Raw genomic sequence first — 24,980 nt, forward strand, 5'->3', positions numbered from 1 at the left:
CGATTTCACTGGCAAGCATGTTCCAAAAATTACCCTTCATAGTCTGAGAGCAGCCAGTTTATGAAGCATAGAAGGAGAAGACATGAATCTTCCCTGCTTCTGTAGTCAGAATTATCTTCATTAGGCAGTCGTCATATTGCTCTACCTCAGCAAAGTAGTCTCAAAATCTCTTACTAACAACCAATCCTATGCCATTAGTTGTTCTTGGGCTGTAATTATATATGATCTTATAGCCCTCCCCAATGTTACATACTTTGACACCACTCCACCTGGTCTCTTGCATTGCACAGAAGTCAATCTTTTGACCCTTTAATGCCTCAGGTAATTCACATGCTTTTCCTGTCTTGGTGCCTACATTGAGGGAATCAAGACTTGTGTCCTGAACTCTTGTGTTTCACCAACACCATCCAGGTAATGCTAGTAACATTTGCCCACTTCTCAAGTCAACCAAATCTTGCCACCACGTCACTGCAGGGTGCCTTTATCCTATTTATTTTACCTCTCAACAATGAACTATACTGTTGTGACAGTAATTGTAACTGACCGGCCTGTCACACGGGTCTGTCGCTGATCCACAATTTTAAGTGGTGGGCCTAGTCCTTGGTGTCCAACACCAAACTACAGGGAGATATTATTCTCAGTAAAATACAGGAGTGGTTTACCACTGCCTTCTCCCATGCAGTAGTCCTTGACATTGTGACCCATGCGATCATCCCTCTCGGACAACCTTCTACACCGCTGTTGCCCATCATAAGAACCGCAGCCACCCCTAACATGGAGAAGAGATGCTGCATTATGGATTCAGGTGGCATTTCCTCTGCTCAGGGAACCATCAACCACCTAAAGGGACTAATCCACCCAAAGCTGTTGGTCCATTTAGGTAATTGAGTTAGTTTCCATTTGAACAACAAAAGTATCACCAGCAATGTGAACAATATTGAGGTTATGATGACAGTACTGAATGCAGCAACCACATGCCTTCTTAAAAAAACGTACAAGTACATCTAACTCAAAAGTACACGTACTTGTCCACTGAATACATGGTGAAAGAATGAACAGCAATACCGAGACCACACACCAAACTGAGTGAGGGCAATAAACATCTATGTCTTAACGCAACAGTGCATTATCAGTTGAGTGTAGTATGAACAAGGCTGTGTTTGATCACAGATCTGGATGCATATATCTCTAATGGGAGTCAAAACTCTTCGTGGATAACAAACAAGGGAGCATGTGAATCCTTATCCTAAAGCGCCACCCAGACAACAGTTCTCAGTCTTCTAGTAATCTAATATCCACCCACCTCTGTTACACTAAGTCACAACCGTTTCATATAGCTGTACCATCATTTTCAGCAAATTATTATATCATACTATACCAGATCATTTGGCATGATCTCTCAACCTCAACACATAATAGGTTAAAGCATTATGTAACTACCTGAGAAAAATAAGGGACAGAAGATGGACAGGTGCACACACATTTATAGTACAGCTTATAATCTATAATGAAAAGGTTTACTTCTATAAAATTGAATTCCAGCAAAGTTTGAACAGTACCAAAAATAAATTCTAATTTATCACCATATAATACTTACTTTTACAAGAGCAAGAGCTTTGGTGAGCTTCTCCTGTTCTTCCTTATTGTCTTTGGCACTTTTAATAAGTGGTTCTATGAGTAACGGATACTTTGTCAGCCTCTGGGTAACGAACAAAATGCACTCAGGAATACCTTTCTTTTTAAGTAAAGGATTAGTCTGACAATGTCGCACAAACTCCCCAAATCGCCTATCATGTAAGTAATTTTTGTACATGTCCACTGCATCTCTATGTCTACTACAAAATTCACCATATGCCGATTTGAGTTTCTGAGCACAGTTTCCCGAAAACTGTTCTAGAAGAATATCACTTATTGTGTCGATAATAGGTGACTCTCTCTGCCGCTGACGTAAGGAATGAAGAAAATTCAAATGGATCTCCGTTAGATCTATGAGGCGAGGAAACATCCGTTCAAGATCTTTTCCCAAATGAAAGTGCTTCTGAAGTCCATCGACGAACACCTGGAAAAAAAAGAGAAATTATGAAACAAACATATCCTTCTTCTATTTCTTCTTTCTTTTTTTTCTTTCTATCGCACTGGTACAGATAGGTCCCATAGCAACAATGGGATAGGAAAGGGCTAGGAGTGGGGGGAAAATTGACTGTGGCCTTATTTAAGGTACAATCCCAGCATTTTATCTGATGTGAAAATGGGAAACCACAGAATATCATCTTCAGGGCTGCTAACAGTGGAGTTCGAACCCACAATCTCCCGAATGCAAGCTGACAGCTACTTGACGCAAACCATGCTGCCACTTGCTCGTTCAAACTATTTTAACTTTGTCTCTCCTTTCTGTTGCTCCCTCTTTTCACAAATGACCTCTTATTATGTTTGTTATTGTATTGTATTCTATATTTTATTTCATTTTCCCCTCAGGCCAGTAGCCCAGGTAGGACCTCAGAAAAAGCACTATATTAATTTATGGTATGTTAAGAGGAGTTTGTGATAATATGAAGGAGGTGGGGATTATAGGAACATACAGGCCTGGAAGAGAGGAAAGAGACATGGAAATATTTCAGAAAATAATAGATTATACTCATAAAAACAATAATAATGATATGGTAATAATTGGGGGAGATCTAAACTTGCCTGAAGTTGAATGGAATGGAGCTGCAAGTGAAGCCCATGAACAGAAACTGGCAAATAAGTTAATTTGGGAGGGAGGATTTACACAAGTAGTACAAGAACCGACTCATCTCAACAACTTGCTAGATGTATTCTTGGTTAAACCATGGGAAATTGTTGATAAAACTGAGGTAATTGAAGGAATAGGTGACCATAGGGCTGTAATAATGGATGTAGGACTTGTACAAAAAATTGCTTAATAAGAGGGTCACACAAGACAAGAAATTATACAGAAAAACTAAAGTTGATGAATTTGGGACTTACCTTAAATCACAATTCAGTTGTTGGATAAGTGAAGGGAGTAATGTGGATACACTTTGGGCTAAATTTAAAGGAATCATTTGGGAAGGAGAGAAGAGATTTGTACCTGTTAAGAAGGGTAAAATGACCTCAGACCCTATTTATTATACAAGGGAAATAAGGAAATTAAAAAGAAAATGTAGAATAGTAAACAGGAAAATCAAAGAGGGTAAGGAGAATAGAGAAACTAGAAAACAGCTAATGAGGGAACTGAATAGAGTGAAAAAGGCAGCAAAAGAGAAATATATGAATGGCATACTTCAAGAGGGTAATGACCACAAAGGGAAATGGAAAAAGATGTATTCATATATTAGGAATCAAAAAGGAATCCAAATTCCTACAATGGTGGGAGAAGGGGGTGAACACTATTCAACAGATACTGAGAAAGCAAATCTATTTAGTAGGGAATTCAGAGATTCAGTAGAACAGAAGATAGAGAGGGAGAGACACATAGGGAAACAAGAAGCTTCTCATTCACAAATGAAGATATATTCAGAGAAATCCAACTGCTTCAGCAAGGAAAAGCAGCAGGAAGTGATCAAATTACTTTTTTTTTTTTGCTAGGGGCTTTAAGTCGCACCGACACAGATAGGTCTTATGGCGACGATGGGATAGGAAAGGCCTAGGAGTTGGAAGGAAGCGGCCGTGGCCTTAATTAAGGTACAGCCCCAGCATTTGCCTGGTGTGAAAATGGGAAACCACGGAAGATCAAATTATTGGGGAGGTATTAAAGACAATGGGGTGGTACATAGTGCCTTATTTAAAATTTCTCTTTGACTATGTCATAAATAATAGTGTAATACCAAAAGAATGGAAGGAATCTACAATAATACCAATTTATAAAGGAAAGGGTGATAAAAGGAAACCAGAGAACTACAGGCCAATCAGCCTGACCAGTATAGTTTGTAAAATACTGGAGAGTTTAATAGCAAAGTACATCAGAGGGATATGTGATGATATAAATTGGTTCATGAGGAGCCAGTATGGATTTAGAAAGAAATTTTCTTGTGAGGCACAACCGGTGGGATTTCAGCAGGACATATCAGATCAGTTGGATTCAGGAGGCCAGTTAGATTGCATAGCCATAGATCTTTCCAAAGCCATTGATAGAGTGGAGCATGGAATATTATTAAAGAAATTGGAGGGAACAGGATTGGACGTAAGATACGTTGGATAAGAACATTTCTAAATTCAAGCCTTCAGAAAGTCAAAGTAGGAAATAATATATCACAGGAAGAGAAAGTTTGGAAGGGAATCGCACAGAGTAGTATAATCGGTCCGTTTCTTTCCTTAATATACACAAATGATTTAGGGAACAATATAACATCAAAAATAAGATTGTATGCAGATGATATAATTGTTTATAGGGAAATAAATAACATTGAGGATTGTTCAGAATTACAAAGGGACCTTGAAAGTATCCAACAGTGGGTTGAAGAAAATAATATGAAGGTTAATGGAGGCAAATCAACTGTTACAACATTTACAAACAGGAGCTTTAAAACTGAATTTGAATATACTTTGGATGAGGTAGTTATCCCAAAAGATGGCAAGTGCAAATACTTAGGTGTGAGATTTGAAAGTAATTTGCACTGGAAGGGTCATATTGATGACATTGTTGGGAAAGCATACAGATCGTTACATGTTATAATGAGGCTACTTAAAGGATGCAACAAAGAATTAAAAGAAAAAAAGTTACTTAAGTATGGTTCGTCCATTATTGGAATATGCAAACAGTGTTTGGGATCCTCACCAAGAATACCTAATAAAAGAAATAGATAGTGTGCAGAGGAAAGCAGCAAGATTTGTAACAGGGGATTTCAGGAGAAACAGTGGTGTATCAGAAATGTTAGAGGAACTTGGATGGGAAACTTTAAGTAAGAGAAGGGAGAAAACTAGACTTATAGGATTATATAGAGCTTATACAGGAGAAGAAGCATGGGGAGAAATCCGTGAGAGGCTTCAGTTGGAAAATAATTATATTGGCAGAACTGACCACAAGTATAAAATTAGAAGGAATTTTAGCAGAAGCGACTGGGGTAAATTTTCATTCATTGGGAAGGGCGTGAAGGAGTGGAACAGTTTACCAGGGGTAGTGTTTGATCCTTTTCGAAAATCTGTACAGGTATTCAATAAACAGCAACAGGGAAAATAAATGAAATGTTAGAGGGCATTCGACCAGTGCAGGCTATTGCAAATAAAAAATGTGTGTTAAAAAAATAAATTAATTCCATCCCCTGGTGTAAGGAGTTTGGACAGCCAAAGTAGGGGACTGCCTGTAGGGGTGAAGTACAGTGGGGACGTCGAGGGCCCTGGGACCGCTACGGTAGCTGTGAAGGCCCTTCAGGAACTCTGAAAAGTGGTGGCAAAAGGGGGTTCTGGTTAAGACGCAACAGGTCGTTATGCTACTTAGGTTCCAAAATGGGTAAAAAAAATAAAATAAATAAATGTAATGTAAATTTTAATCTTATACCAGTTGCATAGTATTATTTGAAGTAATTCCACATACTGTATATGAGTTGACTATGTTTGTAAGTATAGGAGATATTATAAGTAGAATTTTGTAAACAATATAAATTTATTAAGGATGATCTGTTTGTTTAATAGAAAAAAATTGTTAGCATAAATTGTATATTATTGTGAAAATGAAAACCTACAACCTGTTTTCCAGTCATTGAGCGGGTCAGGGATGGAATGAACGAAGCAGATATAGGCTATTAGTACGATGGGGTCGCCACTCCCAAAGTGATTTATTAACGACTGATAGATGCTATGAAATGAGAATGGAGTGTGTTGCTGGAATGACAGATGACAGGGAAAACCGGAGTACCCGGAGAAAAACCTGTCCCGCCTCCGCTTTGTCCAGCACAAATCTCACATGGAACGACCGGGATTTGAACCACGGTATCCAGCGGTGAGAGGCCGACGCGCTGCCTTCTGAGCCAAGGAGGCTCCTGTATATTATTGTATTCTAGAAAAAATTTTATTCTTCTCTTGTTAATTTAAAATTTAGTGCTTGACAATAATGTATTTTAGTGTACCATTTGCCACTGAGGTAGACACCTCATTTGCAAATAAAGAGATTGTGATTTGATTTGATTTGATATACTTATGGACTGTTGTGTGATTTCAAAGAGGATATTTATATTTTTCACTCATGTGAGCAATGAAAAATGCTGCTAATGTCGGAAAGGTAGTAATTTACATTACTGTACAGTCAGGTTCCATAGTAAACCAAAGTGGACAAAGGAAATACAATGGTAATCATGGACAAAGATGAATACATAAAATTCTTTCAAGAATAAAATTAATGTGCCCACCTATTCAATACAATTATATTCTGTAGTGATTAAATCCTACATGAGTCATAAACACTAGTTAGGAACATGTTTTGCCATAGTTTTGGGCATCTTCAGCCTAATACTAATCTTAAGGTCAACTCTTAAATCTATTAAACATTGGAACTTAAAACTAAATACAATGGTCTTATGCTAACTTTTTTTTTTTTTTTACAAAAGTTGTGCTTTAGGTGATATTTACATAGTTTACAGTGTGTACATTAATTAAAAGCCAGAATTTGTGAACAAGGAAGCACCTTAATTATTTTATTTTACAATGACTAGAAAATGTTCAAAGTGTAAATTGGAGTTCTCCTACTGTATGGATGAAAGGATGTGTTCACATTGACTAGGGATTGATCACAGCGTGAACTGGGGCTTCTCCAACTGTATGTATGAACATTAGGTTGAAGGTTTTACAATTGGTTCGTTCGAAGGTGGTTATGGTCACCTATGGATAAGAAAAGTGTTTTTCCACCAATCAATACACAATTCATCTTATTCTTAAAAGAATTTTACTTATTGTATCTTCAATACGGAACAAATTGTGTATTGATTGGTGGAAAAACACTTTTCTTATCTATACTTTGAATCTGTCAATACGGAAAATGAAATTTATAAATAATAATATGGTCACCTATGTCGTAAGTATATTGTTACAAACCGGAACCGTGGTATAAAGCCAATCATGTTGGGTTTGAATATTCGTTTAGAAAGAAGCATGGTTGGACGGTAATATTTTATACGTTAAAACATGTATGTTGGAAACATATTGTTAATATCATTCATTAGTGCTCATCTGATAAAAATTTTGGAATCACGCTGTGATCAGTCCCTAGTCAATGTGAACACATTTGCATAAACTTTCATCAATACGGTACGAGAAATCCAATTTACACTTGGACATTTTCTAGTCATTGTAAAATAAAATAATTTAGGTGCTTCCTTGTTCACAAATTCTGGCTTTTAATTAATGTACATACTGTAAACTATGTAAATATCACCTAAAGCACAACTTTTGTGAAAAAAAAATTAGCATAAGACCATTGTATTTAGTTTTAAGTTCCAATGTTTAATAGATTTAAGACTTGACCTTAAGATTAGTATTAGGCTGAAGATGCCCAAAACTAGGGCAAAACATGTTCCTAACTAATGTTTATAATTCATGTAAGATTTAATCACTACAGAACATAATTGTATTGAATAGGTGGACACATTAATTTTATTCTTGAAAGAATTTTACTTATTGTATCTTCAATACGGAACAAAATGAGATTAGTTACTTATTACTTGTAAAGATGAATACATCGAAAAAACAAAAACTTTTTTAATAATAACATTTTTTCAATCCAGCAAATTCAGCACCTCCTAAAACAGACTTTAAAGAACACTTCTTTCCTTTTCACTGATCAGGAAAAAGATTATCGAATATGAACCCGGGTCTACCCACTGTAAGAGCACTCCCCAAGATCCACAAGGCTGATGTCCCCAATCACCCTATAATTAACTATCGACCCAGCCCATTATATAAATTACCCCAATTTATTCACAGATTTCTCAAGAAACATTATAAATTTTCATCAAATAAATCCATCAAAAACACTATAGAATTAATTGAGAAATTGAATCATTTTGAACTTCAACCCTATCATTCCCTCCACTCTTTCGACAATGTCAATATGTATCCTAGCATTAAGAGCGAAAAACTATTTCCCATTATTTAAAAGGACCTGAACAAACAGTTGTTTAAGCAAACGTGAGATTTATGACTTCATGTCCGTTTTAAAACTGGCAATCAACAACAACTTTTTCACTTTAGACAATGTCATATACAAACAAGACAGCTTGGCGATGGGGTCACTGGCCTCGGGGATCTTGGCGGAAATCTATCTAGATTTTCTACAGCACACTGCAGTTGACAATGACAACACGTATGCAAACATATATTTTTGGGCTAGATACGTTGATGACACATTAATAGTTCTTGATGACCGAACTGTTAATGTGCCTACCACCCTCATAAATCTTAACAATATCAATCCCCACATCAAATTCACCCTTGGCGGAAACCAATCAATTTTTTGGATTTAACAATAAACAGACTACCTTTTCCACTATCATATAAGATTTATAGGAAACCCACACAAACTGCAACCACCATAAGACAGGATTCATCCCATTTCCTTTCTCTATGCTTCAGGATCCGCATACGACTGAGGATCATCAGTCACACAAACAACTAGTGGCCTTCACTTGTAATGTTCTCCACCTTTCGTAGTATGGAACAACACTAGCTTAGAAAAATCAGACAAAGTGCAATTACTTAGAGATGCACAGCTTTCATGAGATCAACTTCATTTTTTCACAGGAAGACTATTCACCAAGTTCTTAAAGAGTTCACTCAAGTTTTAAACAAAAATATTTTATATACAATCAAGACTCAACATCTAATGTGATCTTATCGTCATAAATAAGACTCACAAGGTTAACTTGTTAGTAGCAGAAGACTTATATGATTGAGACTTAACATTAAATGTGGTCTCATCTTCATTTCTAGATTGCGTAAGACTCTCAAGGTTTTAATTTGTCAACAACTGAAGATTCATTTTTAAGCTCTATCATCCTTTGTATTTTATCTATGAATCACCTATTCTTAAGGGTAATTTTGCTGAGGACCTGTATCCCATGTCTGCATATTTTCTTGTGTAATTTGTTCTCTGGCCCTCTTTATAAGATCGGCTGGTGATGACACTCACCCAGTGTCGAAACCGGTACCGAAATAAACATGTTGTGTCTTAAGCAGAGCAACAAAATTGTTTGGTACTGAAAAGGTGAACCTCTTCTACTGTATTAGTATAGATTATACAGTTACCTTTTGCATAACTCGGAGGGTAAGACAGTGATGCTTCTCTGTTAAGATGAATTCATAAATATGTTCTTGTCGTTTGATTTCCTTTTCTTTCAATTTCTTTGTTACCTGAAAAGAAGAGAAATATTATGAGCAGTTGCAATTCTGTAATAATAATAATAATAATAATAATAATAATAATAATAATAATAATAATAATAATAATAATAATAATAATAATGATGATGATGATGATGATGATGTAGTACAACTAAGTCTGGCTTCTTGGCTGAATGGTCAGTTTAGCAGTCTTTGATCCTGAGTGCCTTGGGTGCAATTCCTGGTTAATTCCTTCGACTCAGGGACTGGATATTTGTATCAGCCTTAATATACACATCTCCATTCACACTACCAATTACCATAGAAACATTCCATAGCAAATATATCCCTCACCACAGAGTTGGCATAAAGAAGGGCATCCAGCCATAAAACTGGGTTTAATCCATACCAAGTGTCAATCCCGAATAAATAGGAAAGGGCCAGGAAGAAGAATTTTCCACTAACTACTTTCATGGTTTTTGAAGATACCAAAGGGTTAGAATGTTATCCTGTAGAAATACTTTCATATATCTATTGATATGAGGCTGTCATATTTGAACACCTTTAAATATCACCAGACTGAGCTGTGATTGAATCTTCCAGCTTGGGCTTACATTTCTGTGACAAACGGCAAATGCCTTGAGGTTATGCCACTTATACCTTTAAAAAGATAGATGAAATGTCGTATGGCTTTTAGTACCGGGATATCCCAGGACGGGTTCGGCTCGCCAGGTACAGATCTTCCTATTTGACTCCCGTAGGCGACCTGCGCGTCGTGATGAGGATGAAGACAACACATACCCCCAGCCCCTGTGCCGTAGGAATCAACCAATTAAGGTTAAAATCCCCGACCCAGCCAGGAATCGAACCCGGGACCTCCTGAACCGAAGGCCAGTACGCTGACCGTTCAGCCAACGAGTCGGACAATCGATAGATAGATAGATTAGATAGATAATAGATAGATAGCTAGATAGATAGATGGATAGATAGATAGATAGATAGATAGATAGATAGATAGATAGATAGATAGATAGATAGATAAATAAATAAATCAGATTTTGTGAATGAGAAATAGTTACACTTTGAACTTTAAACTGTAATAATAATAATAATAATAATAATAATAATAATAATAATAATAATAATAATAATAATAATAATAATAATAATAATAATAATAATGTTATTTTGCTTTATGTCCCACTAACTACTTTTATGGTTTTTGGAGATGCTGAGGTGCCAGAATTTAGTCGCACAGGAGTTCTTTCACGTGTCAGTAAACCTACTGACATGGAGCTGATGTATTTGAGTACCTTGAAATACCACTGGACTGAGCCAGGATCGAACCTGCCAAGTTGGGATCGGAAGGCCAGCGCCTCAGCCGTCTGAGCCACTCAGCCCAGCAAACTGTAAAATGACCACCTGCCTATTTTACTAGGCAGAATAACAGTTTACACCTAATAGGCTATAGAACATCTTGTGTGCAACCATAACTTTCGTTCTGAAACCCATTGGAGTGTCGAAAACCTGTTATGCGTTACCAGTGCTTTTTCACAGTGTCGAAAAAAAGACGCTAAAAGGCTTTGTCACTTTAAAATCAGGAGAAATGAGGATGTATTACAAAATGTTCAAGATCCCATGGGTAGAGCACATCAGCAATGAGGAGGTACTCCACCAAACAGGGAAATCATGTTAAGTCTTGACCCTCACGATTTTTTTTACAAGTTGCATTTACATCGAATGGACACAGATGGGTCTTATTGCAATGATGGGACTGGAAAGGGCTAGGAGTGTGAACGAAGTGGCTGTGGTCTTAATTAAGGTACAGCCCCAGCATTTGCCTGGTGTAAAAATGGGAAACCACAGAAAACCATCTTCAGGGCTGCCGACAGTGGGGTCTGAACCCACTATAACCTGAATACTGGATACCAAACTTCACAAAAGGCAAGATAAAAGCCTATTTCAGACACATCAGGACAAATATAGTCTGATACAACTAATCATAGAATGCATTATACAGGATACAGCAGAAACAATGACCCATTTGGAACATTATATTTCAACATGATACATTAGAATTACATGTTATTAACACACACTGTTTGAAGGAAAATTTCATACCATTGCTTACACGTGTCACTTTTTGTAAATGGCATCTTTCAGTTGGCCAACCAATGTTGCCAATGCAAGATTTGGCATATTCACGCTCACTCAGCATATTATTATTGCATCAATTTTGGTTCGAATGTTATTTTTCAGTTCTTAGATGTTTTCTGGCTTCTTAGATAAATCTTCACAGATAAAAACCAATAAGCTCAGAGCTTGTGAATTTCGACAAACTGATCATGGTGAACTTTGCTCAAAATCAGCTCTTACTGGCACAATGTTCTGGGTAGGCTAAGGACACCTGGCATGTTGTTTGATGCAGATGCTGTAGTTCTAAACTGCCTCAGTCATCTTGGTCTTCTACAATGGAAATTGTCCAATCCGAGTTCAAAATGTTGTCGAAAAACACTGTATTGTTAGGACACTATCCACTTGCTTGAAATGGTTTGACTGCATACACACGATGTTCATTCAAACAGTGCTTCATACAACCTGCCAAGGTCCTGTTATACGTCAGACAGAAAATGCTTTAAACTGCACTACACAATGACATACATTTCTGCTCTCTACGATGCCATGACCAACAATGTTGCACAATTTAAAATGGACCTTTTTTTTCCCTACTCTGTAGAAGGGAAACGACCTTGTGGGCAGAGAAGATTCTTCTGTATGTGGAACCTCTGAGACAGTGGTGGATAATGGCCACTGTGATACCAGAAACACGAAACAGGAAAACTTATTCCATGATGGCCAACAACCTTATGTGAGGATACAGCACCAGAAGAAGAAAATCAGGCTTCAAGTTCAATTTCTGGCTATGCCAAAAATGAAGTTAAGATAATATTACTGGAGAAGATGATTGAAACAAGCTACTTTGTGGCATGACAGCTACATATAATCATTTACACTGAAAACACTCAGGTATACAAGGCTGATAACCAAACATTTAAGAAAGAATTTATTGCAGCCGAATGGATGGTTCGTGGTATTTCTTATTCTGGCAGATTTTATAGTGAAACCCATGGATGGCCAGTCTGGCGAGTACATTCCTTAGTTTCTGGTTTTCGTTCACCCATCTCCTGTCTATCATAGCGTCTGTTGCATTGAAGTCTAGGGGTATTTCTCGTCGTTTCTTCTCTCTAATCTCGACAAGTGTCTTCGCTGGTTTGGTGTATGGCAGGAATAACTGGAATCGTAGGTCCTCTACATAGAATGTCTCTTTTGCTAGTTTGTAAACAAGTCTGGAAGGGCCATTTTCGCTACTCCTAATGCTCTTTTTAAATATCGGGCTTTCACTTTCTCTATGGTCTTTAAGTCTGTCAGGGATAATTTTTCCCATATTCATTCCAGATGTATGTTAGGACTGGGCTTATTTTCGCGTGGAAAAGGGTTATGGCTGTTTGTAATGATAGGGAGGTAATATTCTTTACGCTGTAGATTCCCCTGATTGCAGCAGTTCATCTTTCTTTTACATGTTTCCTGAATGAGTTGCATGTTGTCTGTAGGGTGATTCCAAGGTATTTGTACGAGTTTACTAGCTCTTTCTTCCCTGTCCAGTGTCATTCTATCTGTGGCTGCAGCTTTTCCTCCTTTTCTGAATACCTTGTATACCATCTTGTTCTGGTTAATTTTGAGTTCGTTTTCCTTCGCCCAAGTATGTACGTTGTTCAGCATTTCCTGTAGTTCGACCTTGCTTGGTGAGCTTATGACCATGTCATCTGCATATAAGTACAGTGAGATCAAGGTGGTTTTCCCTAATATTTTTGTGATGTCTGCCATGGCAATATTGAATAAGATAGCGTTCATCAGGTCTCCCTGTAGCACTCCGTTTGTTTATACTATTTCTCTTGATGTTGAGACTCCAACCTTGATTTCTATTTTGTTGTAGGCCAGAATGTCGTTAATTGTTTCTGTGATGACATGGTTTTCTCCCATCATGTTTTCTAACTTTTGTAGCAGCTTCGTCCTGCTTTGTAAGTCAAAGGCTTACCTTTGGGGTGCCTTAGTGTTTCATGGATATCATTTAGCAGGTTGTTTATGGCATGTAATGTCGACCTTCCTTCTCTGAATCCGAACTGCTGGTCGGGACTTAGTGAGTCTACCAATGCAGTGAGTCTTCTGGTGAGTAATTTGGAGTATACTTTGAATATATTACTTTCTAAGGCTATTCCTCTATATGAATTTGGATCATTTTCTTCTCCTTTCCCCTTCTATAGGACCTTGATCGTTGATTTTCTCCAGTCATCTAATATTTCAGCAAGTGCCATACATATTTATTTATGAGATCAGTCCATACGTCTATTAGTATTTCCACCGATTCTTTCAGCATTTCATTGTAGATTCCATCGGGTCCAGCTGCCTTATTGTTTTTTGTAGAGTTTATTACAGCTTCTACCTGTGTTTTAGTGAATGGGTTGATATTTTCCTCATTACAGGGTGGTCTGATATCATGTGATAAGTTCAAGTTTGACATGTTTAATATCCGGAAGAAATGACTTTCCCAGGTCTCCATAGGAATTTCTCCAGGGGTTCTGCTGGATTTTCTTTCAAGTGCTACATAAGGGTTCTTGCATGCTTCTTCAGCTTCCAGTAGGGCCCGTTTTTCTACCCACTGTGCCTTCTTGTTCTTCAGGAGTAGTTTGTAGGCTTTCCTTTCTCTCGCGTATTCTTCTAGTTGCTCTCTGTTATTACTGAGTCTTGCCTGTTGGAGAGCAGCTAGTGACCATTTTTGCTGCTGGTAACACTCAGCATGAAAGCATGGTTTTGCCTTTCTTGGTTTAATTGGGATCGTCGCTGCTGTTATAGCGCTGTGGATGGTAGACATTGCAAAGTTGATATTATTTTCTTGTGTCTTTTTGTGTCTTTGAGGGCTTGTGTGTTGTTGGTTAGTGTTTGTATGTTCAGTTTCTGTGAGGTTGTTTGCGTTTTCATGTTTGATGTAGCATTGTTGTTTCTTAGCAGTAGAAGTTTTTTTTTTTTGCTAGTTGTTTTACGTCGCACCGACACAGATAGGTCTTACGGCGATGATGGGACAGGAAAGGGCTAGGAGTGGGAAGGAAGCGGCCGTGGCCTTAGTTAAGGTACAGCCCCAGCATTTGCCTGGTGTGAAAATGGTAAACCACGGAAAACCATCTTCAGGGCTGCCGATAGTGGGATTCGAACCTACTATCTCCCGGATGCAAGCTCACAGCCGCGTGCCTCTACGCGCACGGCCAACTCGCCCGGTCAGTAGAAGTTTAGTATGGATAGCGAAATGCTTAGTCAACGGTGTGTGGGATGTTTGCCATGGGCCTTGCTGACTTTTGATGGCGATGTCCTCTCCTCGGTAGAAAACTAGGTCTATCGTGCTTGTGCCAGTATAGGCGACGTAGGTTTTCTCGTGTGACTTATTAATAAGGCAGAATCCTTCTTCACGTAAGATGTTTAGCATCACAGTTGTTTTGTAGTTGGGTTTGTCCAGTTTGAAGTTGAAGTCCCCCTGCTAGTATTACGTTTCTATCTGAACTAACTTGCGCTGTTGTCTCTGACAGTTGTTCTGCTGTATCATCTATGAATGTGCCATATGCAATGTAAATCCCGATTATGGATAGGTTTGTAGCTTTTACAATCACAAGCCGTAGGGTTCCACTTACAAGCTTACTGTATGAAAAACTGATTCCAACATTCGTATTCTGATAACCAAATATGCCACAAGCCCTACTTTGCATAGTAACTCATAAAATGTATGTAACTCATTCCTATCTACTACTTTATATAGTGAAAACACAAACAATTAATGTCCTACTATAATTGCCAAACCTGCTACACACCATTGAAGCAGTGTTTTGTGCTGTAGTTTTCTTTTGCATTCAACCCTACTGTTCTTAACTTCTGTTAAGTGCATCTTACAACCTCATTTGCTTTTGCTTGTCTCATTTTACTCACACACCACGAATTTCTAAGTTATTTCATGCACTCCTGCATGCTGCTTCAGTCAATTCTGCTTTCCTTCCAAAGGCCCAATTGAATCAGTCATTTGAGAAACACCTCATTTCCATTTTTGGTCAAAATTGAGTTATACATACAAATTGTTAGTGAAGGCAAGGCACATCCAATACATATAAAACACATCTCCAATAAGTAAGCACAGTGATACGAGATGTTCAAACATTCGTTCATTTGAGAAACATCCCATCTCCTAAAACGTAAAGGGCAGAAGCAAGTTGCATACAACTGTGAAATAATAAAAAAAATCACGAATGAAGAATACGAAAATTGGAAAGGAAATGTAGTGAAACCAAAAGAACATGGATTCAATTGTGGGTAACTTAACCTATAAACATAGTATAGCCTAAGTTGTTCATGCATGCCTGTATAGTTGGTGCCATTAAAAAGAAAACCCAACTTGTTTAAAAGTTTAAATTATTATAAACACTAGGCTTACTTGATTAATCTACCCGTCAAGAGTTGTTAGTTTATTAACAGTAAACTCTTTTTCAACACTGAAACACAAACTTGTTAATGTTTTGATGGCTGAAATTTTGATCTGAATTTGTTAGTCTGTTTAGGTGCAGATAGAAATGTATCCTGGAGAAGGTTACAGAGGACAAAACAACTTAAATTCATGCCAAGTTTATTGATTTCAATACCAAAACCGAACAAGATGCTTATCGTTGGTCATTGATTGAGTGCAAGCCAATAGAAAGAAAAAGGCATAAATCGGACAATGGTGAAACAACAAGTAGTAAACCTAAGTTGCATTCCTTTACATATTCTACATCTAGTGGAAAAGTACAGGTATGTAAACATGCATTTCTTTCTGTCCATGGCATATCTCCTGAACGTGTCCAAAGAGTATGTAAACTATTGTCACAAGGCAAGTCACCAAGAGACTTATGAGGGAAAAATCCTCCGGGGAATGCTAAACCGGGACATATTATAAAGGCTATTGACGACCATATAGCCTATTTTCCCCAGAAAGAAGCCCATTACATTAGTAGGTCTTACAAATACTTAAACTCAAACCTGAACATAAGAATTATGTGACAACTTTTCAAAGAAAAACATCCAGATCTGAGTGTTGACTACATGTTCTATTTGAAACTCTTCCGTGAGCATTTTGATTTGACAGGCCACAAATAGATCTTGCTGCAAATGTGAAGAATTTTCTGTGAAAATAAAAAGTCCCTCTTTAAATGAAGCGGCTGAAAGAGTTTATATTACTGGGCTCCTTGTCCATAAAAGGAGATCAAAGAAATGTTTTAAGGCAACTAAAAATATCAGAGGCAAATGTTTAACAGATAACAAAATAGCTGGTATCTGCATGGACTTCGTGAAAAACCTTCAGCTTCCTGAAATACCAGTCCAAGAAATATTCTATATGCGACAGTTGACAATGAATGTTTTTATCATTCATGATATTAAAAGCAATAAAGCCAAATTTTATGTTTATCATGAGGGTTCGGCCAAGAAAGGGCCCAATGAAATTTGCACCTTTTTAGTTGATTATATCAACAAAGTTCTTGATGCTGATGTTAGGTATCTTCATGTTTTTTTCTGATGGTGCAGTAGGACAAAATAAAAACAATGTGGTTGTGAGACTGTTTCTTACCCTAATAGAAACCATCCGATTTGACAGCATTCATCACTACTTTCCCATATGGGGTCATTTGTACCTCCCATGTGACAGAGACTTCAGTGTTATAAAAAGAAAAATTTAAAAAAACTGACAGGATTTTCACAATGAAATAATATGCAGAGCTAATATTACATTCAATGGTGCTTCATGACATATTCAAAGCAGAAATAGCAGAAAGTGAAAAAGTAAATGATTTTAAATCTTTGTGGCCTCAGTTTTACAAAAAGAATGTAATATCAACTGAAGCTCAAGCTAGGAACATTCCTAGAGAGAAAAAAAAAAAAAAAAATTCAACATTTCAACCTTTATGTGAGTTTCATTTCTCTAACAAACATGCGGGTCAAGTTAAAGCAAAAACCTTTATTGATGCTCTTAACGAGCATACTTTTGACTTGAAAAAACAGGGAGCTGCTTCATCAGAACTTTCAACAATCAGTGCCTACCCACAAAAATGTGTTCCTAAAAACATTAACAAAATTAATGATCTCAAGAAACTCTAAGACCATATTCCTACAGACATCGCTGATGAATTTTATTCAAAAATGTATGAATGGCCTACTATTGATAGGGATGAAACTGAACTGATGTAAAAAACAATGCCTAGAAAATGTATATAGATTGTTCTTAAAATAAAAAACTGGTTTTCATTCATAATGTATATATTTTTAACAGTTATATTATGCCTGTTAACTCCACATTATGTTGGTCATTTGAGTAACAACACATCTCCAATGACTTTGTGAAATTTTTTACACATCAAAATGTATAAAAAATATGTTTTAATAATAAAATTAGCTTACCAAACACCTGTACATAAATATAAAAAAATCTGATATTGATACAATGTGAAATCGTCCCAGAGAAGATTTTTCCGTTTTCCGTTTTCCGTAAGTTTACTTTTGTGGAGATGAGGTGTTTCTCAAATGACTGATTGAATTAATGCCAGGCAGATTGTTTCTCAAATCATCAACACTTAATATGTTTCACCTGTCCAATGAAAGGCAGACTTTATCACTCCCAAGGTATCAGACTCTTGCAAACACTGTTACAGAGCATTGCTTGCCTTACTTACGACTAATCCCATTGAACTTTCAATCTGACGATGCGCTGACTTCCAATGTCCTGGTTATTTACACCATACGAGAACCATACCATTTTCAAATATATTACTACATGACTGTTTCAGAGTAAACAAGTATCTTGAGTCCCAGGACTACATCCTAGACCTCATAGAATTGTGCTCATGGTTCATGAACAAGAATAAGACTACAGGAATCCTCAAGATGAAATTACAAAAATATTTTGCACTCCCATAGGTACTAGACTTGTTTAAAATCCACAATGAAACAATATGAAAGGAGATCTTTGTTGTAACTAATGAATATACAGTAACAATTTCCACTGTAGGAAATTCATGAAGTGCTTTTTTTTTTTCATTTGGCTTTACATCACACCGACACAGATAGGTCTTATGGCAATGATGGGATAGGAAAAGCCTAGGAGTGGGAAGGAAGTGGCCATGGCTTGAATTAAGGTACAGCCCCAGCATTTGCCTGGTGTAAAAATGGGAAACCACGGAAAACCACTTTCAGGGCTGCCAACAGTGGGGTTCGAACCCATTATCTCCCGGATGCAAGCTCACAGCTGCACGCTCCTAACCACACAGCCAATTCGTCTGATTTCATTAAATGTAAGAGTGACAATGAGTCCTAACTTTACCATTACTAATAGACAAGTAAATTAAATATATAAAGCAAACGCACATTGAATAATTTTATTATGATCTATTCCTGTCAGTATCCTCAAAATTCCTCTGTACTTTCACACATTAGGTGTGATAATGATGTCACACATGAGTTGTTATATTAGAATAGTGTCAACAACAACAACAAAACTTTGAAATTTCCCAATATAGCATAATCAATCATCCACAAACCTCTTTCCCCACAGTGGGTGTCCAAGAGTCAGGTTCTTCATCTTGGAGACCTAGGTATGGATCAGTATCCAAATCGTTGGCTGTAACTGGGCCTGATAAATCACAGAAAAAAATAAGATTCAATCCATCATTTGAACAATCTGTAATAACAGAAAAAGAAGCTACAATTGGAACACTAGTCAAAAATGAATTTGCTTACCTTCATCCAGAAACTCAAACTGAACAGATGGAATGTCATCTGAATAGCTGAAATAAAGAAAGGTGCCATGAAAATAAAATACATTTCCAAGCTGTAAAGAGGCAAAAACATATTAGCCTTTGTACTTTTACTGAAAGTGCAACAAATGTAACACTGAAATAGAAGGTAGTGGCGATGATTGTTTTAAGAGGAAGTACAACTGGGTAACCACCTTCTATTAACACAAATTAGAGGGAAAAAGGGGAGGGGTCAAACACATTGAAAAATGAAGGTATCGGCCAAATAAAGACAAGGACCATGGAGGGCATGAAAACGAAAGACTCCCCAGACCATACAAACCTAACACCGTCTGGGTCAGAAAAGAACAAGAGTTGACCAATGGAGGTCAGATACGATAGATGAACGAACTTGGCATAAGTAAGTGAAAACAATGTCAGGACTCAGCTAATAGCCCTGGGGTCGTAATCCATGCTCACAATTTTAGAGCCCCTGCAACCACTGACAGAAGCCTTAATCTTGATGACAGCATTTATAATGAATATAGGAAAGGAAGCCTCTTTTTCCAAACATAGGTAGTACAATATATACAAATGAGCCATTGCACTGCCATTATGACCACCCAACCCGGGAACATTTAGCATGCCTAGAGCGGGAAGAGTAACACGTGTTAATCTTGTCTTATGGTGTAGTGAATACCCAGTGTGAGGACTTGTTGATATTTGTACTTGTCAGAATCGACAGTAAATTGCTTTAGTGTTTTATTCTTAATAGTGTTGCAGTGTTGTGTATAATCATTTATCACTGTGTCGTCGTAAAGTGAAGTGAGTGGGAATTTGTGTTGTAAGAAATAGGTTCAGTGACAAAGTGGTTTTACAATCAAGAAGTGGACGTATCTCATGTAATATTTATTTGTACAAATAAAATCGTACTGAGAATGATAGGCAGCGAGTGTACTACACAAGCTTTTTCCAAAAGTATAAAGGAGTGTATCTTAAGGCTAGTCGACCATTAAACAATAATTGTATTTGAAGTCCACGGTCTAATGTTAATGACACTGGTTTCAAACTAGGTCCATATAGGTTCAAGCTCCACCGGTTTCATAAGACAAGATTTTGGTAATGCACGGGACAATGGGAGCTGCTTCTACCAAATTTGTATACTAAGCTTAAATGCTTGATTGTTATTTTGTTGTTGTTCCTTTTCAAACATTTATTCCTTGTTAAAGGAATTGCTATTGTTGTTCTGAAAAGATAATCAATCAAAAGAAAAGATAATGTTGCAAACATATTCCACATCTTTCTGATATGGATTGCCCATGGCATTCGATATCATTCAACTACTTTAATGCATATTGACAAAATACGGAATTTTTTCTTGAAGTGAAAATGGCACCTTTTGAACAGATACTCATCAATTTATGTTTAATCATCATGCTGATGAGAATGTGCAGGCCATCTGAGACAGCTGATTTGCTATCTAAGATCTTATGCAAAGACTTCATAAATACACTTCAACACACATACTTAATTCATACAAAACTGCAGTACTATTGATTAATCTGGAAAATGCTAGGAACAAGCTCTTGTTCATAGGGTTAATAAAACATATGCAAGTTACCAATCATATTATTGTAGGTGCCATTATCATTCTATCATTAATTACAAGCAGACCACATGTGTAGCACTGACTTTTACATTCATATATGGCATACTACAGGGAGTATATTTCAAGACTTCCCACCTCTGTTTACAGGCCATGGGAATCCCCAAGCAGGTGCCATATGACTTGTGTCATACCTGGCGTGATAAGAAGTGTTGACAGCTGAGGCAGCAGGATGTTTAGCTCTGTCGCTCAGTTCGCTAGTAATGATTGGACTTTTATAGTGTGTTGTAAGGTTATTATCGCAATGGTTAAGAACATTACAGTGCAGAGAATATTTTTGACTGAGTGTTATTTGAACAAGAAAAAGAAACCAGCCAAAGGTGCCTTCAGACTTCAGGAGAACAGCTCTCACACAAGAGAGGTTAGAAGATGTACAGGCAAGATTGCACGTCAGTCCACATAAGTCGCTTTGGAGATTAGCTTAGGAAATGGGTATTTCATATTCATCAGCACGTAATACAACAAAATGATTACATTTTAGATAGATACATTTATTTATCATCAACAGGTTATTTTACACCTTAAATAAATAACACTAATTTCCTAAAATAATAACCAAATTCAAACTATATCTACAGACATTGATATATACATATTTACAACACTGTGAATAAATAAATAAATAAATAAATAAATAAATAAATAAATAAATAAATAAATAAATAAATAAATAAATAAATAAATAAATAAATAAATAAATAAATAAATAAATAAATGATAGAATCTCCTTAAATAATTGTCATGATTAAACTACATCTAGTGACATTTACATACACACTTATACGATCTTACCAGACTCATTCGGTCCATAGAATACAGATCACATTCATTGCAAGAATAAGATTTTGCAACTGCCTAATGAATAGTGTCCACGATGGTATCATGGATCCGAACTTTCTTTTTATGAGTGATGAAGCGCGGTTTCATTAGAGTGGATATGTCAATTCACAGAATAATATGATCTGGGATACAGAGAACCTGCACATTTTACAGCCGAGACCTCTGCACGAAGTGAAAGTGGGTGCATGGTACCCTTATTAGTGCCTGACGAATTATTAGTCCGACAATTTTTCAGAGCACAATTATTTCTGACTGTTATATTCTCGACATTCTTGAACAATTTTTTGCTGAATTGACTGAAGAAGAGAAAAGGTACGGCTATTTCCAACAGGATGGTGCAACGTCTCATACAGCGCGTAGCTCTTTGCAATGGTGGCAGGAAGTGTTCAATGATCAGATCACCAGTAAAGGCTTATGGCCCCCTCGTTTGCCTGATTTAAGCACCTGCAACTTTTATCTATAGGGAAATCTCTAAAGAAAAGTTTACAGGAATAATCCTCGAACTGCAGAAGAATTAAAAATCTAAATTAGGAACAATGCGTTCCATCAGTGTCCATGAAATGCAAAGTGTGTTTTGAAATCTCATTACAAGATATGAAGCTTGCATAACAGCTCATGGAGATCACTTTCAACATCTTCTGTAAGTACTGGTGAGTTCAGTTTCATTTACTAGATTATTTGTTTGCTTGATTGGATAGCTTGAGAGTTCAATTCCATTTAGTTTCTATAGGCGAAATGATGCCACTTCTTCAAGACGACAACGCTCGCTATTGCGGGCACTGCGCTTGCTGTTGCTGTCACCGCTTCTCTGCATTTCTATGCCTCGATACTCCGTGATGAAGTCTTAAAATAAACTCCCTGTACTAGCCGGACTACTTGGCTGAATGATCTCTATAGTGGCCTTTAGTTCACAGGGCTTCAGGTTTAATTCACAGCCAGGCAGGAGATTTTAGCCACTTTGATTAATTCCCCTAGCAACAGGGTGTTTGTATTTGCCTTAATACACATCTTCATTTAAATAACACATTACATGACAAACCACCACAGAAACACAGAAACCCTCCACACAGGGTTGGCATCATAAAAGACATCCGGCCATGAAAACTGAACTTAATCCACAAATAATGCTGATCCCAAGTAGTTGGGAAAAGGCCAGGAAGAAGAAGATATTTCATGAATAGAAACTCTGGCAAACAAGAAAAAGTGACAAACCAGCTCATCTGCAGTTGAGGTCTATATTTTACTAGTTACAGTATAAATAAATAAAATCTACCCTCTGACAAACCCTTTTATCTACAACTCGTCCAGTATGGCTTACACATAAAACCAACTTTAAAAACATATAAATGGATTTTACATGAGCAAATCACAACTTGTGTCAGCTCTCCTGATAAACTGACAATTTGCACTTTCATTAGTTTGCCAAAGGGGAATAATATGATCTACTACTTCATACAATGAGAAGTTATGAATTCAAATGGAATTGGGTGAGTTGGCCGTGTGGTTAGGAGTGCGCGGCTGTGAGCTTGCATCTGGGAGACAGTGGGTTCGAACCCCACTGTCGGCAGCCCTGAAGATGGTTTTTCGCGGTTTCCCATTTTCACACCAGACAAATACTGGGGCTGTACCTTGATTAAGGCCATGGTCGCTTCCTTTCCACTCCTAGCCCTTACCTATCCCATCGTCACCATAAGACCTATCTGTGCCAGTGACGTAAAGCAAATTGCAGTTTGAATGGAGAAGCATGGAATTTTCTTCCTCCAAGTATTCATACAAACAGTAAACTGGCTGCCCATTCACCAGTTTTGCTTGAAACTGCTCTTTCCAACCTTTCTAATTCTTCCTCAATCATGTGAATCCTGAGGACATAATGAATGAATTTCATTTTTAAGTTCTATGCTACTCTTTCACCTCAGCATTAACTCTTCAAACAGTGAAATCTAAGATAATTTTCTAGTAACATAAAAATCACTTACTTCAATCCTTCATGATGTCTGCCATCCCCATCTCTCTCTTCGTTGATTATTTGGCTGAAAAAGTACAAGAAAAAATAACAAACATATAAAAGTTAAATTTCATGTCTCTTTCTATCACGCAAACAAAGCATTTCAAATGTTTGTGATCTGGTTAGTTAAGACATATAAGCACATCTTTGAGGGTTTTAAGGAAACAGTTCTAAACACAGTAGGGTTGAACAACAGAGAGCATTTTCATATGCCTCTACAGGTCATAATTACAGTACATTTTATAGATTAAAAATTGGTCCCATATACATGTTGGAGAGGAGTTAGATGTTTGGGGTAGCTTTTAGCACTTCTAATAAAGGGTGTGTTTCACAGAACTGGAAATGCATTTTTAAAGAATACGGTAGGATTTCCTTTGTAAAACTGTTGGTTACTGATGTATTATAGCAAGAGAAGATGGTTTATGCAGTTTATAAAGTAAAACAGATTCAAAGGATATTGAACTACCATTGTTCAAGAAGAAAATTACAGAAAGAAAAATCAAAAACCTCTTCTTCTTTTCTCAATGAACTCAAATATAAAAGTTTATGCAAGCTAGTGATACCAACTATCAGAAAACTTTGTATATTAGGAAGCTGAAACAAACAAAAGGCCGTAGTTACAGAGAGCATTTAAGACATGGCACCAGAAAGAACTTCTTCATGTAGCAGGATATTACTTCCAACATCGTAATATTTGTCTAACATGAATCTGTTTTCTAGTTAGGATCATGAATACTTTTTGATCACATCTTTAATAGTAGATAATATCTCATAGTAAATAAGTCACTCATTTCTTTGCCTATTTTCATTTTATCAATCAATCAATCAATCAATCAATCAATCAATCAATCAATCAATCAATCAATCAATACTGATCTGCATTTAGGGCAGTCACCCAGGTGGCAGATTCCCTATCTGTTGCTTTCCTAGCCTTTTCCTAAATGATTTCAAAGAAATTGGAAATTTATTGAACATCTCCCTTGGTAAGTTATTCCAATCCCTAACTCCCCTTCCTATAAATGAATATTTGCCCCAGTTTGTCCTCTTGAATTCCAACTTTATCTTCATATTGTGATCTTTCCTACTTTTATAAATGCAACTTATTCGTCTACTAATGTCATTCCACGCCATCTCTCCGCTGACAGCTTGGAACATGTCTGGATCTGTGGGCTGATTCGAGGTTCACTCAGCCTACATGATTATATTTGAAGATCTGATGGTGAGATAGTGGCCACAGACTAGAAAGCCAAGAATAACAGTCAAGAGAATTAATTGTGGTGACTACATGTCACCTCGTAATGTGCAG

General features: G+C 37.0%; 1 protein-coding gene across 1 annotated transcript in view; it reads right to left on the reverse strand.

Annotated features, from left to right (window-relative positions):
* cyst (rho guanine nucleotide exchange factor 18 cysts) overlaps nt 1–24,980 on the reverse strand; it is a 549,231-nt gene that overhangs the window by 121,845 nt on the left and 402,406 nt on the right. Inside the window, exons 14-18 of the mRNA XM_067147675.2 lie at nt 23,646–23,699; nt 19,168–19,214; nt 18,969–19,060; nt 9,235–9,339; nt 1,598–2,059 (exon numbers count right to left, since the gene is read on the reverse strand). Coding sequence (XP_067003776.2) covers nt 1,598–2,059; nt 9,235–9,339; nt 18,969–19,060; nt 19,168–19,214; nt 23,646–23,699 — 760 coding nt within the window. The remainder of the gene's footprint in view (nt 1–1,597; nt 2,060–9,234; nt 9,340–18,968; nt 19,061–19,167; nt 19,215–23,645; nt 23,700–24,980) is intronic.

This window comes from Anabrus simplex, chromosome 5 (assembly GCF_040414725.1).
Source record: "Anabrus simplex isolate iqAnaSimp1 chromosome 5, ASM4041472v1, whole genome shotgun sequence".
In the NCBI taxonomy this organism is placed as follows: Eukaryota; Metazoa; Arthropoda; class Insecta; order Orthoptera; family Tettigoniidae; genus Anabrus; species Anabrus simplex.